At 42.7% G+C, this 14,326-nt stretch overlaps 1 protein-coding gene across 1 annotated transcript in view; it reads left to right on the top strand.

Moving 5' to 3' along the window:
* Nucleotides 1-6,026, top strand: part of LOC117413722 (forkhead box protein O6-like) — a 48,350-nt gene extending 42,324 nt beyond the window's left edge. The window contains exon 2 of the mRNA XM_058997672.1: nucleotides 937-6,026. Coding sequence (XP_058853655.1) covers nucleotides 937-2,496 — 1,560 coding nt within the window. The 3' untranslated portion in view covers nucleotides 2,497-6,026. The remainder of the gene's footprint in view (nucleotides 1-936) is intronic.
* The last annotated feature ends 8,300 nt before the right edge of the window (nucleotides 6,027-14,326 follow it).

Here is a 14,326-nt window from a genome sequence, read left to right as displayed (position 1 = left end):
TTACTTCATTTTTGCCTTGGATTGAATAGTTACTTCATATGAACTCAGCATGAATTAAAGAACTTAGCAGGAAACCAAGTGTCAGTTCACTTGTAATTGCATCATTCCAGATGAACCCGTTGTAAGAGCTGAAGGGCACGGCACCTTTAAATCCCCTTGTGGAGCGAGAGACGAGTCAGTAACTCTTGAAAGGGGAGACACTCTCCAGGCTGCTTGCCCCCCCCCCTTATCTTGTCAGCTAATCCCTGCTCTCTTCGCACTTCATTGCTTTTGAAGTCTCTGCCAGCCTGGCACCGTGCCAGCCTGCTTCTAGAATCGATGAGCACAGAAATCAATCTGCAGCTGACTGATTAAGCTGTGTTTAGGACTAATTGCACCTCTGTGTGAGCGTGGGGGAGATTTCATCATGTCTGCTCCACTTCCACCTCCTCTCAGCACACCTATCCTGCCTAGCACTGTTAACCCCCTGAGGTTCATCTTCTGTAGAAGAAACTTGGGCTGCAATCAGCCCTATGGAAAACCCTTGTAATAAACATAGAGTTTGTATCAGATGGAAATGACGTCACATTAAAATGAGCTATACTATTTGGTTGTTGTGATTTAACTATATGTTATAAAATACAGTATAGGTAAGCTGATTTTCATCCACTCAGTGTCAGAGTGGCAAGTAAGCTTATATTATATCGTACAAAACCGCATTATGATATGCCCTATGTATCCGTAATATATTGAAAAATACAATCACTGGGGACTTTATTAGGACACTGATGGTCCATTTGCATTGGGCCCCAGTTAATCGATTCAAACTGGGCCTGTGATTCGCCTAGAAGGCAGCAGAGTGTTCCTGTTGCTGATCCCCTCCTAATGCTGTATGTATAGGAAAGCTCAAGCAGTCTTCCTGAAATCCTTAACAGAATCTTTTCTCATTCTCTGCAGAACTCCATCCGTCACAACCTGTCCCTGCACACACGATTCATCCGCGTGCAGAACGAGGGCACAGGGAAAAGCTCCTGGTGGATGCTGAACCCGGACGGGGGCAAGTCGGGCAAAGCCCCCCGCCGGAGGGCAGTCTCCATGGACAACAACAGCAAGTTCCTGAAGAGCAAGGGGAGAGCCAGCAAGAAGAAAGCAGCTGCTGTGGCAGCCTCAGCACAGGAAGGACCAGAGGAGAGCCCAGGGAGAGGGGCAGGGGGGGCATGGAGCCCTGCAGGGGGAGGGGGAGTCGTAGCAGGGGGGGTAGGGGAGGAATTTGATGCTTGGACCGACATCCGCTCACGGGCCAGCTCCTCCGCATCCACACTGAGCAGCCGTCTCTCCCCAATCCTGGCTGCAGACGATGATCTGGAACCAGAGGATGGTCCTTCTTGCTCTGCCTCCCCACGGATGTACCCCAGCCCTTCCAGCACCCTGTCACCCAATGTGGGCACGGGGGGCCGCTGTCCTGTGGAGCTCCCCCAGCTAGCAGACCTGACAGGGGCCATCAACCTCAATGAGAACCTCAACGGGCTTCTGGAGCACCGCCAGGACAGCTACGCACCTTCTCATCAACAGATGAAGCAAAGAGCTTCTGGATTCCCCTTCCACGGGTCCAAGTGCGCAGGGACTCCTTCCAGTGCTGGAACCTACTGCGGCACCATCTACAGCCAGTCATCCATGGGCATGCTGCGCCATTCGCCCATGCAAACCATCCAGGAGAACAAGCCCACCACCTTCCAGGCGGTCATTGGGAGCCACTACCCCAGCAGCACCTCCTTACAAGATCTGCTCACTTCCACCCAACAGTACCGAGCAAAGGCACTCATGCTAAGCCATGAGGTTGATTCTTTGATGCCCAACCCTGCAGTGGGGGTGACCTCCCATGCCCACTCCCACTCCCACTCCCACTCCCACTCTCACTCCCACACTCACAGACCTACGCTCTGCAGCAGCAGCAGTGGCAGCATCTCAAGAGGACTGTCGAATGGTGGTGGGCTGATGCAAGCTTACAATAACACAAGCAACAGCCTCAAAGTTGGCGGCATGTACCCTTCGTCCAATCACAGCCATCTCCCCACCTCCACCACTTTGCCACCCAATCCGGCTGGGCTGCTGGGTGCCCCACTGGACACGTGTCACCTAGCTACCGCCCCCCACCAAAGGCCACACCCTGGCCAGCCTTACCCCATCCACAGCCATCACCAAGGCATGGCGGACTCCATCCATGGCCCCTACCACCCTCACCCCCACCCCCAAGGGAACTACCATTACCACAGCCATCTCCATCACCACTACCCCCCCGAGCGGCTGCCAGCAGACCTGGACCTGGACATGTTCCACGGCAGCCTGGACTGCGATGTGGAGTCCATCATCCTCAATGATTTCATGGACTCCTCAGAGGAGATTGACTTCAATTTTGACTGCGCTCTGTCACAGGGCAACATGGGCATGGCTATGGGCATGGGCAACTTGCCTGGGACGCCCCAGACCCACAATAACCAGAGCTGGGTGCCAGGTTAGGAGGGAACGGGAGGGGATGAGGCATAGCCTCCTATCTCATCCCCATGGACTGATCTGAGACTGATGTATAAGTCTTCTGTGCTTCTTAACCAAGGCTTTCAAAACCGCATTCACACAAGTCTCTTAGTGCTATACTCTGGTGAAGACATAATGTATCCTACTCAACTGTAAAGTTGATGACTCAGTTCCTTAACCCTACACATTTAAGGATTGGCAGCAAGATTAAGTTTCAGGTGTAGTACTATTAACTGAAACAAAGGAAGCTATCTAGAAAATGTCCTGCCACGACACTATATGTTCACTTCCTTCCTGTGTCACAGATTATAGGACCCTTTGTGTGGTTAGGGGGTGCCATTAACTGTAACCCAGGAAGGAAGTGAATTCTAGTGTTGCGGTAAGATAACTGGGCTTCATCTTAAAAAAGTGAAACAAAATGCAGAACTATACAGGGTTGTGAGAATGTGCTGACGCTAACGGAAGAAAATGCTTTCAAAGCCTTGGTTCCTCCACTTTAACAAGGTTCAGACTTGATGGGTTCCTCTCAACACTGTACAAGATAAGAATGAGTAAGTCTTAGACTGGCTTTGAGAGATTTCTCTTAGTTAGAAAAAATGATTTGTCATTATTTAACCGTTTAACTATAACTCTCATATTTCATTGGTACATCTCTACTCACGATTGCAAACCACAGGTCCTTTGAATTAACATCTAGACAGCAGGACGTACTTCACCTCAACCAGGTCCATTGGGTGTCAATAGATTAGAAAACATTGACAACAAATTAAGCAAGCTCTAGCCAAACTACAACAGGTAGACTTCTAACAAATGTACTGGTACTATCTTCTCAAAACAAAAAGTCATTAATGTTAATGCCTGTTCCATCGCCCATTGCCTGCTGGGTAATTGAAGACTATTGGGCACTTAACAAAAAGACAAGGCCAGTTCTCAACAGATAATGACTGCTGTGGAGGATATTAATGGTATCATAAAACAAATAAACGGTTTTGTGTATGAGGAACTTTTGAAAATATGTTTTATAATTTGGACTGGATATTTAGGCTGCTTGGAATTTGCGTCACAGTTTAAAATTAGTTTCAAGATGAACTTTTAGACATCATCTGCCATAGCATAAAGACTGCATTACTCATAACCTGATGAAACATACACCATTATAATACTCCAAATTGTTCAACAGAAAAATACATTTAAATGCTGAATATCTTAGACTACTGAATTCTTATCTTCTACTGTGATAACTGTTGTTCTGTGTTCTTTTGCAGATACGTCCCTGTATACATGTCCTGTTTGTTAGTCAACTTTTGAGTCACTTTTCTTTGAGATCTGATGTGCTCTGTGAAATACCTTAAGGGGCCGTCCAAAATTATCGTAATTTTGTAAAAGCGTACAAAGAGTGTGCAGGGGGAGGTGGGTGTTCCAAAAATCATGACGTTTTAATATAGTTTGAAATATTCACATGCCTTCTTTAAAAAGACGCAAGAGATGTGATGTGATGAAATGCGATGTGATGAAATGTGTTTATCAATATCAGGTTTATCGTTGGTGATTTCAAATACAGAAAGACAGCACCACATGTTTAAATTAAAATATTTTTTTCAAAGGCGGAATATTTTAATTTGTATTTGTTACTGTATTCCCCCAGTATGCAAATACATGCACAATTAATTCAGATACATACCTAATATGTCTAAAATCTGGATGTACAAACAACAGCGCGACTTCGTCAAAACGTCAATGGAATCTTATACAGTACACTGTACCATACAAACAAGCTTCTGTAAACTGAAAATAAAAATACTAGTGAACACACACAGGTGTGGAAGGACTTGCTCATCATGAAAGTAATAAAATATACGCTGCATCACTCAGTAGATGGAAGATTATGAAAAAGAGAACGATGGTCATTTTGATGGTCATTTTGGACTTCTCCTACCATTGCATTGACATTGTAGCGCCACTGCTTGTCATTTCAGATCATTTAGGGTTAACGCTGGAAATATTCCATTGGGATCCCATTCTAGTCCCAGTATATTTACATTAACAGACCGCAACATTACCAGCAGCTTCACAACGGGCAGTACAGTGGTCCTGACAGCACGCTGTCTGTCTGCTACTCACATTGCACCAGGGTATAGTTACTGGTCTAGTTTCCTTTTTCTAAATTGGGTTAGTTGTGAATTCGCTTTTATGTAAAGAAGACCTATACAGGGGTTTATACAGTCCTAGGCTTCAATATTAATATATATTTATTTATATATGTATAATTTTATCTGCGGTATATATAAATCTATACATACACTCCCACTTAAAGCTATTTCATTACTTGTAAATGTACAGTATAAGAAATGAACTGTGGTATGGATCGTTTACTACGCCAGTGCTATTCCACAAACATAACGCCCATTTCTAAATAATACAATACAATTGTAGATGTATTAAAAACAAGGTATAACTGCTTTGTTCCAAGGGTTGGGAAACTGACATGCTTCAACGTGTACAATATTTACTGGCCTCCCCCCCCCCCCCCCTCCAAATCCCTTCCTCATTCACTATCTTTTAATTCCTCTGCCAAGCATTGTAGAGTACATCTCTAATTTGGGCTCAAGGAAGTGCACAACGGCAGCATGTGAGTGTAAGAGCGTGACAGCCTCCCTCTGCTCCGTGCTGGTGGAGCAGAGAGAGTGAAAGGGAGGCTCTTATGCTCTTGTAACAGCCTCCCTCTGCTCTGTTGGTGGAGTAGGGAATGAGAAAGAGAGGCTCTTATACGCTCATAACAGCCTCCCTCTGTTCTGTGCTGGTGGAGCAGGGAATGAGAAAGGGAGGCTCTTATACTCTCTGAACAGCCTCCCTCGGTTCTGTGCTGGTGGAGCAGGGAATGAGAAAGGGAGGCTCTTATACTCTCTGAACAGCCTTCCTTGGTTCTGTGCTGGTGGAGCAGGGAATGAGAAAGGGAGGCTCTTATACTCTCTGAACAGCCTTCCTCAGCTCTGTGCTGGTGGAGCAGGGAATGAGAAAGGGAGGCTCTTATACTCTCTGAACAGCCTCCCTCAGCTCTGTGCTGGTGGAGCAGAGAAAGAGAAAGAGAAACTTTTACACGTAGTGTGATTGATACCTTCACTTTTAAACAATGATTAGGGTGATAGTGAAAAGGGTGCTAAAGCTAACTAAGGATAGGGAAAGGGATTTTAAACTTTACTTATTGATGGGAGCATCATATAGTGTATTTTAAAAATATGATCTATATGTTTAATAAAAAGATGGGCCTCTAACTTATTCAATAAGCAGAACTGTACCCAGCTCCTCTCCTTTCAACACTAACTAAATAGCATATCCTGTGTTTATTACTGGGTCAAACTTTTTGTTTTGTTCTTTCTGTTTTGTTTTATTTTGTACAAAATCTATAATATGGAGAATATGTATAATAGTTTAAAAAAGAATAAAATTCATGTTTGTCATGTTTTTTTTTTAAGAGAATGTATTTAATCATATGGTGACTGTTAAATAAACAAAACAAAAGACTCCTGGAGTTTTTTTTTTTATCCCAGGCCACAGGTTATAGTGGAAACCTTTTCACTGAGTACAGTGAAACCTGCTTCATAGCACTCCTGTTAAAGCCACAGTTTTATTATCATTGAAACATCCCATCAGGAATATATAACGCCAAGCCTGCTTAATATCGCTCCTTTTAATACCACCCTCTGCTTATTATTACCATCATATCACTTAGGGAGATAAATAAAAGTTGCTGTGCAGTATAACATGAATGAATTGCTGTACAGTATTGAAGTCTTCTGTCATGTATTGTAGCATTCAGAACACTGCAATGTGTTTAACCAAAGCAATGGCTCTGTCAGGCAACTCACTTTAACGCTAAATCAAACCACGTATGCATCAAGCATATTTTAGGCTCTTCCAATACCAGATCAAATCGTCACTCGAATAGCTAGTAGGAGTACCTTGAAAGATGAGGTCAAAGGCCAAAGATTATCGTGCAAAATATGTATATTGTAGTAGTGTTATCTAGTTTGTGTTTTAATAAATAATCTATCGTATGAGTTTCCTGACTGCAATTATGTGCTGTACAGTGCTACAGCCTCCAAAAAGGGCTGCAGGGCTATTAATCAATCCACGAATGTTTAACTGAGCAAGAGCCATGACGATTGATAATCGATTAATCAATTACTGCCTCTGCATTTTTACAACATAACATTCACATCAAGTATGGCAACCTTTATTTTGTGCAGCAGAGAAAGAATACATTACATTTTTCCACTAACCTTACAATGCTCAGCGTACGAATCAGTGAGTTTGCTTACAACACACAAACAAAACTAAACTTCTGTCTGGTTCACCTTTTTTTTTTATTATAACGACTTCTGTGTATTAATTAACAAAATACATAACATAGATGCCATTAGTTTGCAGTTATTGATTTTTGCTCTGCTTCAGAAACTAAATGTCATTACATCGAAGACCTCGTCATGTGATCATTTTGATTCAATAAAGGTTTTGTATTGGCTGTGCAGCAAAGAGAATGGGATTTCGATGCAATATTTGGATAATACAATTAACCTGGGAGGCAAAACTGGCAGAGTGTTTCTCCTCTGGCCTTTGTCGGTAGGTCATACGCTCTCCTGGGTGTAAAGAGGCAATTTTGCTTAGTTGAGGGATCGGAGGACACCCACTGACCTTCAGTTCAGTCAGGAAACTCATACTATAGATTATTTATTAAAACATAGACCAGACAACACTATTACAGTATATATATTTTACACCACATTCTTTGGCCTCGCCTTTCAAGGTACCCCTGCCCATAAAATAGCTGGCAGATAAGTGGAGAGGCTGACCGTAGGCAAACCATGAGCAGGGGGGCAGGATAGCCCTCCCTCATTAAACAAAGCCTAAAAAGCAGGTGGAACCTGGGGAGGAGGAGGAGGAGGTGAACGCTGACTCACAGCGGGATGTAGCGGATTGAGGTGAGATATAAATCCTTTCCTTGCCGATTATTGGACATGTTGTTTATCGAGGGTTGAATAAGATACTAGATATTCGATTGATGATTTAGTCTGGTATTGGAAGTGCCTAAAATATATTATCAATAACTATCAATAAACGTATTATTGTCAATAATGAATTCAGTCCCCCCTCTATTGTGGGAAAAACATTATTTTAAAAATCAAACACGCAAAAAGAAAAAAAAGAGCATGAGAGAAATAGCAAGTAAGGAGGGAGAAAGTCACAGTTAATAGGTGTTTTCTCCCATCATTATTCTAAACATCTGTTGTGCGTCACTGTAGTTGATATATTGATATACTGAATTATATGGACTGTTTGGAAAATAAAATTTTATTTAAATAACTTGCACACATTGTCAAACTTCACATTTGTCCATATATCTAGAGAACCACTTCTCCAATTGACATGGAACTTGGGATTACTATTATTAAGTTATTGAAAATGTCAGAGAGTGGAGCTATATAGAGGTGTCTGTCTGTCCGTACATCTGTCCATCTATATGTCACACTATCTGGAGAACCACTATAAACTGGACCCAGCAAAGGGTTAAGTTTGGTCTTTGATTTAAAATACTCCATGCGAGGATGTGGATGGAATGGAGTAAAATGTGGACCTTGATTGGTGGGCCAATCAATGACTTATTCAATGTGGTTTACCTGCTGCAGGTGTGTAAAAAGCTGCACCTGGCCTGTCTGATCAGTCCTGCAGAGTCTGGGCTTTAAGAAGGAGCTGGAGTGTGTGCTTCGTGTGTGACTGTATATTGTTATTATTTGTTTAAACATAATTTGGTTTCCTTTATTGTTGTCCGTATTTCAACGGCTGCCTGATTTCCTGCCTTTTTGCCTGATCGCTTGCACCTAACCCTCACACAGAACAGAAATATATATTTCCCAGCAAATTCTGATATATGACAAATAGCTATTTGAACTGTTGCTCTTTCAAAGGAGCTATTGAAGTGCGTCAGTAGCATACTCCAGATAGATGCATACATGTGACATACAGACGCATTCATAGCTCTGCAGAATCTGATGTTCTCAATAGCTTGTGTTAAATGACAATTGGATAAGCAGCTCTTCAGATATATGCACACATGGAAGTGTGACAGATGCAGACGGATGGATGAATGGACAGACACCTCCATATAGGCTAAGAATCTGGTACTCTCAGTAACTTATGCTAATAAACTTTAACACAACGTTTCATGACAACTGATAAGTGATTCTCCAGATATCTGCAAAAACGTGTCAAGTGTGACATGGATACGTACGTCCATACATACAACCACCACTATACGAGAGATAGTAACCTATGATGTTTATTTGGGATGTGTCTGTGTTGAGACGTGGCTGGTGAGCTAAATTCAAATAATGAATCATGTTTCATACTGACAGGTGGTTACAGCACGTCACTTAGGGGTGGAAAATGAAGACAAGAACATTTATTAGAAGGTAGAGAAAAAAAGGCATCTACCTTGAAATACTGTAATGGCTTCTGGTACAATGTTTGAAATTGTGGTTGTGTTGATTCAAGTGCAGCATGGCTGGATCCCCTGGTGATGAGATGACATTAACACCTCAGTAACTACACCTGCAGACAAGACTCTTTTGCATAGTGGTTAAGGTGCTCGCTTGCACTGTGCATGGGCACTGGATAAGGCAGCACCAGTCACATGAACCCCCCTATAGCCATATCATATTACAACAACAACAGCAACAACAATTCAATACAGGCACATGGACGATCAGGATTAGCACATCAGGGTCTCATTTTCTTTAATGAGGACCCTAAAAATGAACCACGCAATTTAAAGCACTGGAAAAGTCAGCAGAGCTGTTAGTGACTCCTGTTCTGGACATAGTGAAAATGCTGCTCTGAACAGAGAACTTGTTCCACTCCACTCGCTCTACCGTCCCTCTCCACAAGGAGGCACTACAAGAATATGTGGAGAAATCACGCCCAGTAATTATTACAGTCACGAAATGTAATGCATTGCTGCAGTTTATAAAGGGTTAATCCCTCTAGGGCTGGGTCACAGATGGTAGGATGCCCCTGAGGCAGTCTGTGTGTGTCGGGGTTAGGGTTAGGGTGAGGGAGTCTGTGTGTGTGTGTGTCGGGGTTAGGGTTAGGGTGAGGGAGTCTGTGTGTGTGTCGGGGTTAGGGTTAGGGTGAGGGAGTCTGTGTGTGTCGGGGTTAGGGTTAGGGTGAGGGAGTCTGTGTGTGTGTGTTGGAGTTAGGGTTAGGGTGAAGGAGTCTGTGTGTGTGTGTCGGGGTTAGGGTTAGGGTGAGGGAGTCTGTGTTTGTCGGGGTTAGGGTTAGGGTGAGGGAGTCTGTGTGTCAGGAGGAATTATCAGGTAGGGGAGTGGGGGGCTGCAATCCGATGTGCTGTTATACAGCTCTGCAGTGTTGAGTTCTCTTTCCTAGAGACCTCTATACAGGTCTGCAGTGTTGAGTTCTCTTTCCTAGAGACCTCTATACAGGTCTGCAGTGTTGAGTTCTCTTTCCTATAGACCTTTATACAGCTCTGTAGTGTTGAGTGGAGTTCTCTTTCTTATAGACCTCTTTATAGCTCTGCAGTGTTGAGTGGAATTCTCTTTCCTATCGCCCTCTATACAGCTCTGCAGTATTGAGCGGAGTTCTCTTTCCTATAGACCTCTATACAGCTCTGCAGTGTTGAGTGGAGTTCTCTTTCCTATAGACCTCTATACAGCTCTGCAGTGTTTAGTTCTCTTTCCTATAGACCGCTATACAGCTCTGCAGTGTTGAGTTCTCTTTCCTATATACCTCTATACAGCTTTGCAGTGTTGAGCGGAGTTCTCTTTCCTATAGACATCTATACAGCTCTGTAGTGTTGAGTGGAGCTCTCTTTCCTATAGACCTCTATACAGCTCTGCAGTGTTGAGTGTTCTCGTTCCTATAGACCTCTATACAGCTCTGCAGTGTTGAGTGGAGCTCTCTTTCCTATAGACATCTATACAGCTCTGCAGTGTTGAGTGGAGTTCTCTTTCCTGTGAAGTTTCACACTGTAGCCCAGCACGTTCTTTCTCTAACCACTGAGCTCCCCAAACCCACTGCTTTCCACACTACAGCCCTTTCTTTCTTTCTTGCATTCTCTCTCACACCACTGTGCTACTCTAACCTCTCCCTTCCAGGCTGAGTACTTTCTCTAGCCTCTGAGAAGTTAAGCCTCTCAGCTCTCTTATCTCTTAGACCTCTCTTGGCGGTCTCCCAGAAAGAGAAAGTCTAAGTCAGTCTGATTAGCATGAATGCCTGGCCGGATGCCAGCACACAACTAATGAAGCCTCCCTGCCCCCTCCCTCTGTTCCCACCGCACACATCGCAGTTTCATCAAGCCTCTCTAATTAGGATTAGCTGCTTCACAGTCCCAGGTGGCTGTTTGGGGGTGAAGGAGGAGAAGGGGGGTGGGGGATAAGTCCCCTCACGCTCACAGCCTGTCCTCACAATCCCAGACACATGGCAAGCAGATTCTCTCTCTCTGTCACCATCTCTCTCTTTCTAGCTCTCTCCTCCATCTCCCCTACTTCCTTCATTCCCCTCCATCACATCTGCACTCTCTTCTCTCCCTACCTCACTTTCTTTTTTCTATCCCCTCTTTCTCTATTCCTCAATCTATCTGCTATTTCACTCCTTACACTCTCCCTTCCCACACCCTCTACCTCTCTCCCCTTCTCTTTCCCTCTCCTTCCCTCCCTCCCTCCCTTATCTTATCCTACAGTCTTCCTCTCTCTTCCCTCTCCATTGTCCCTCCCCCTCCCTCTTCCCCCCTCTCTGTCCCTGCTCGATCTCCCCCTCCCCCTCTCCCTCAGCCCTCCCCCTCCCCCTGTCCCTTCCCCTCTCTCACTCCCTCTCCCTCTCCTCTCCCTCTCCCTGTCCCCCCCCCTCTCAGCCACACTGTGTTGGATGGACAGACAGTAAGCAGTGTGACTCCTCTACTCTGGGAATATCAAAGGCTGAGCTGTGTGTGGGAAGCAGTAACCAATTAGCTATTAGAAGGGGCTGCTTTTTAACGAGGGGGGAGAGGAGAGAGCTCTAGAGACAGCAGAAATAGCTGCACAGTATCTTCCACCTCACTCAAATCACTGTTCTGTGTTCTTGATCTGCTTATGTTCTATATATTTGATGTACTACCTTTGGCAATATCCCATATGACAGTTTAACATGCTACCTTTGCACAGTCATTCTTTTGCTTTTAACATATGGAATGTTTGTAACAAGAAAACCCATCAACACTCAATAGAGCTCTATATAGAAAAACTGAAAGAAAGGTAATAAATGTAATGACAAGAGCCTGCCATTTTTGTAATGAATTTCTATATGTATAAGAATACTTGTGTACAACATTTATGTTTAATGGAAAATACTTTTAATAAATATGGATCACAAAATAAATCATTCTTACATTTTGCAATTACTGCTGTATGAACTCAAAGCATTCTATGTTGAAGCAAGTACAAACATTCAGATTGAAGAAAACAACAGCTAATGTATAAACCTTGCCTTTGTACTTCAAAACAGATCTTGAACTCAGGGTTGCACTGAATAGTCGATTAGATCCCCAAAGTGACAGTGGACTTCAGAAACCTGTCAGTTGACTAATTGCATGCTTTCAAAGCAGCAGCAGCAATATGCCATTAAAACTCTCAGACCCACGATAGTCATTGTGTATTTAAGATTACTCTGTGGTTGATGTAAAAATCTGAAGCTTGTCATTATTAGCATGTGATTGTAGGTACACTCCATTCATTGATGGATTCTCAGTTGAAGTTACAAATTATATCATTTTAAATTGACCAATGTTGTTGTAAATGGAAGCTGAGTAAAAGCAAGTTTAGGTCGGGCTAACTTTTTTACACAGAGAGTTAGAAATGCCTATAAGGTCATTAAAAAAACAATTACATTTTGTCCTGAATGAGATCTCCTTAGTAATGGAATATAGTATTGGCGATGCGCCTTGATGGGCTGAACAGCCTCATCTTGTTTCCAAACGTTTCCAATTTGAGTGATTTATTACAGTATTGTTTGGCTCTGGACAAGCACAGTAGTTCAAGACTCTAAAACTAGGCCAATATCTGTCATGCCTATTTTAACTCTCACCCCCCAGACACATGCGTGCACTCTGAGCCGATCATGTCAAACACAGGATATGTGATGGTTTTAGGTGGGTAATAGGAGAATGCTCTTTCACTCATGATTGGCAAAGCATGGAAGAATACTAGAGGTTGTCTCTCAGTCTGAAACGTCCGTAACTCTGAAACTGAGTTTCAGTGGTTTTAATAAATGTGCACACCTGCTATCTACAGCCTTAATCTGGTGAATAATACAAGGAAGCAGCACTAATGCAATAATCATATTGCTTTGGTTTGAAAGGCTTTAAAACTGTAATATACATGGGAAAATACTACATTTCACTTACTATTCAAATGGTAGTTATAGCAAAAACACAGATTTAAACATACAGGAAAAGCTGAGTTTTTATTTTATTTTAAACAAAATGCATTTGTGCAGTTTGCTCACTGATTCAGCCTCCTTTGGCTTGAAAAAACCTTTGCTTTGTGTAAAACTAAAATGCTCCTAGCAAAATAACTTTTTTATTTTATGTCGTTGACAATTACCCGATACCGTATTCCCATTGCCGAGGACAATACCACTGTGAAGTTTGCAAGAAATATTCGTAATGTTTTCTTTCAGTTGAAAGTGTAACGTGCTTGCAGGTCCTAGCGCTTACCATTTCAGCAAGTTAACCTCATGCCTTTTAAACTGGATTCAGGTTGCAGTGTCGGTATGATTGAGTGACCATTTTAATTCCAGCTAAAGGTGTTCGGTTGACCGGTCAATTCGTAGGTTTGGTGTTTGTATCTCTGAGGTTCAACTGTACCTTTAAAGTTGCAGTATAATAGTAATAATGGCATTGCTGCGGAATGTTCCTTGATAATAATGGAACACCCTCATTCAAATAATGCTTTATTAACTCAGGAGTTCCATTATTAACTTGTAACATGTCACAGCAATGTGAAATCCTGTTATCCTGCAAGCACCAACAGCAGCCAATTGAAGGACTAGTTCAAAGCCAAACTCGGAAGCTACACTTTATTAAAAAAAGCAGGACTAAAACAAGGAAAAACCAAAACACTTGGCATTCAATTGCTATACAGACACATGAAGTGTGCATGAGACTCTCCCATGTAACATCCTTGACTGTCTGATCCAGTCTGAAGACTGTTCTCACCTTGTATACTAGATGCATCTTTTTCCATGCAATCCTTTGTAGTGGTTCTTATAGTAATTGCTGCAAGTTGTGTTTCTTGTATTTACTTGAGGGGCACTAAGCTGAGTTCAGGTGCAGCTCTTCTGATCTCATTGCAATCACAAACACATATAACCAAGACTAGATCAAGTGTCTGATCTCATTGCAATCACAAACACATATAACCAAGACTAGATCAAGTGTCTTCAGGAAGCAGCTTGCTCAATCTCATGAAAAGATGGGAAAGACCAAGTTTCTTTCTGTGCTTGCTGCCAATGCAAAGCTGTGCACCAGATGATGCTGGCTCTTACATCTATAAAGACACTTTATCTCATCTAGCCTGGGCTTTATTTTATCTGTCTATGGCAGGCGATAGAACTGAAGAACAGCTCCAAGCATCTGAACATAATATCTGAATACAGTCAAAGAACCACTCAAAAAAAAAAAAAAAAAAAAAATTAAAACGGAAGCAAATAAAATATTAAAAGCTTTATATTTAATTTCCTTGGCGTCCTTATGCATGTTATGAAAGTA

Source organism: Acipenser ruthenus, chromosome 23, assembly GCF_902713425.1.
Source record: "Acipenser ruthenus chromosome 23, fAciRut3.2 maternal haplotype, whole genome shotgun sequence".
Classification (NCBI taxonomy): Eukaryota; Metazoa; Chordata; class Actinopteri; order Acipenseriformes; family Acipenseridae; genus Acipenser; species Acipenser ruthenus.
Note: the sequence above shows the minus strand (reverse complement) of the source record. Positions and strands in the feature narration are given on the sequence as shown.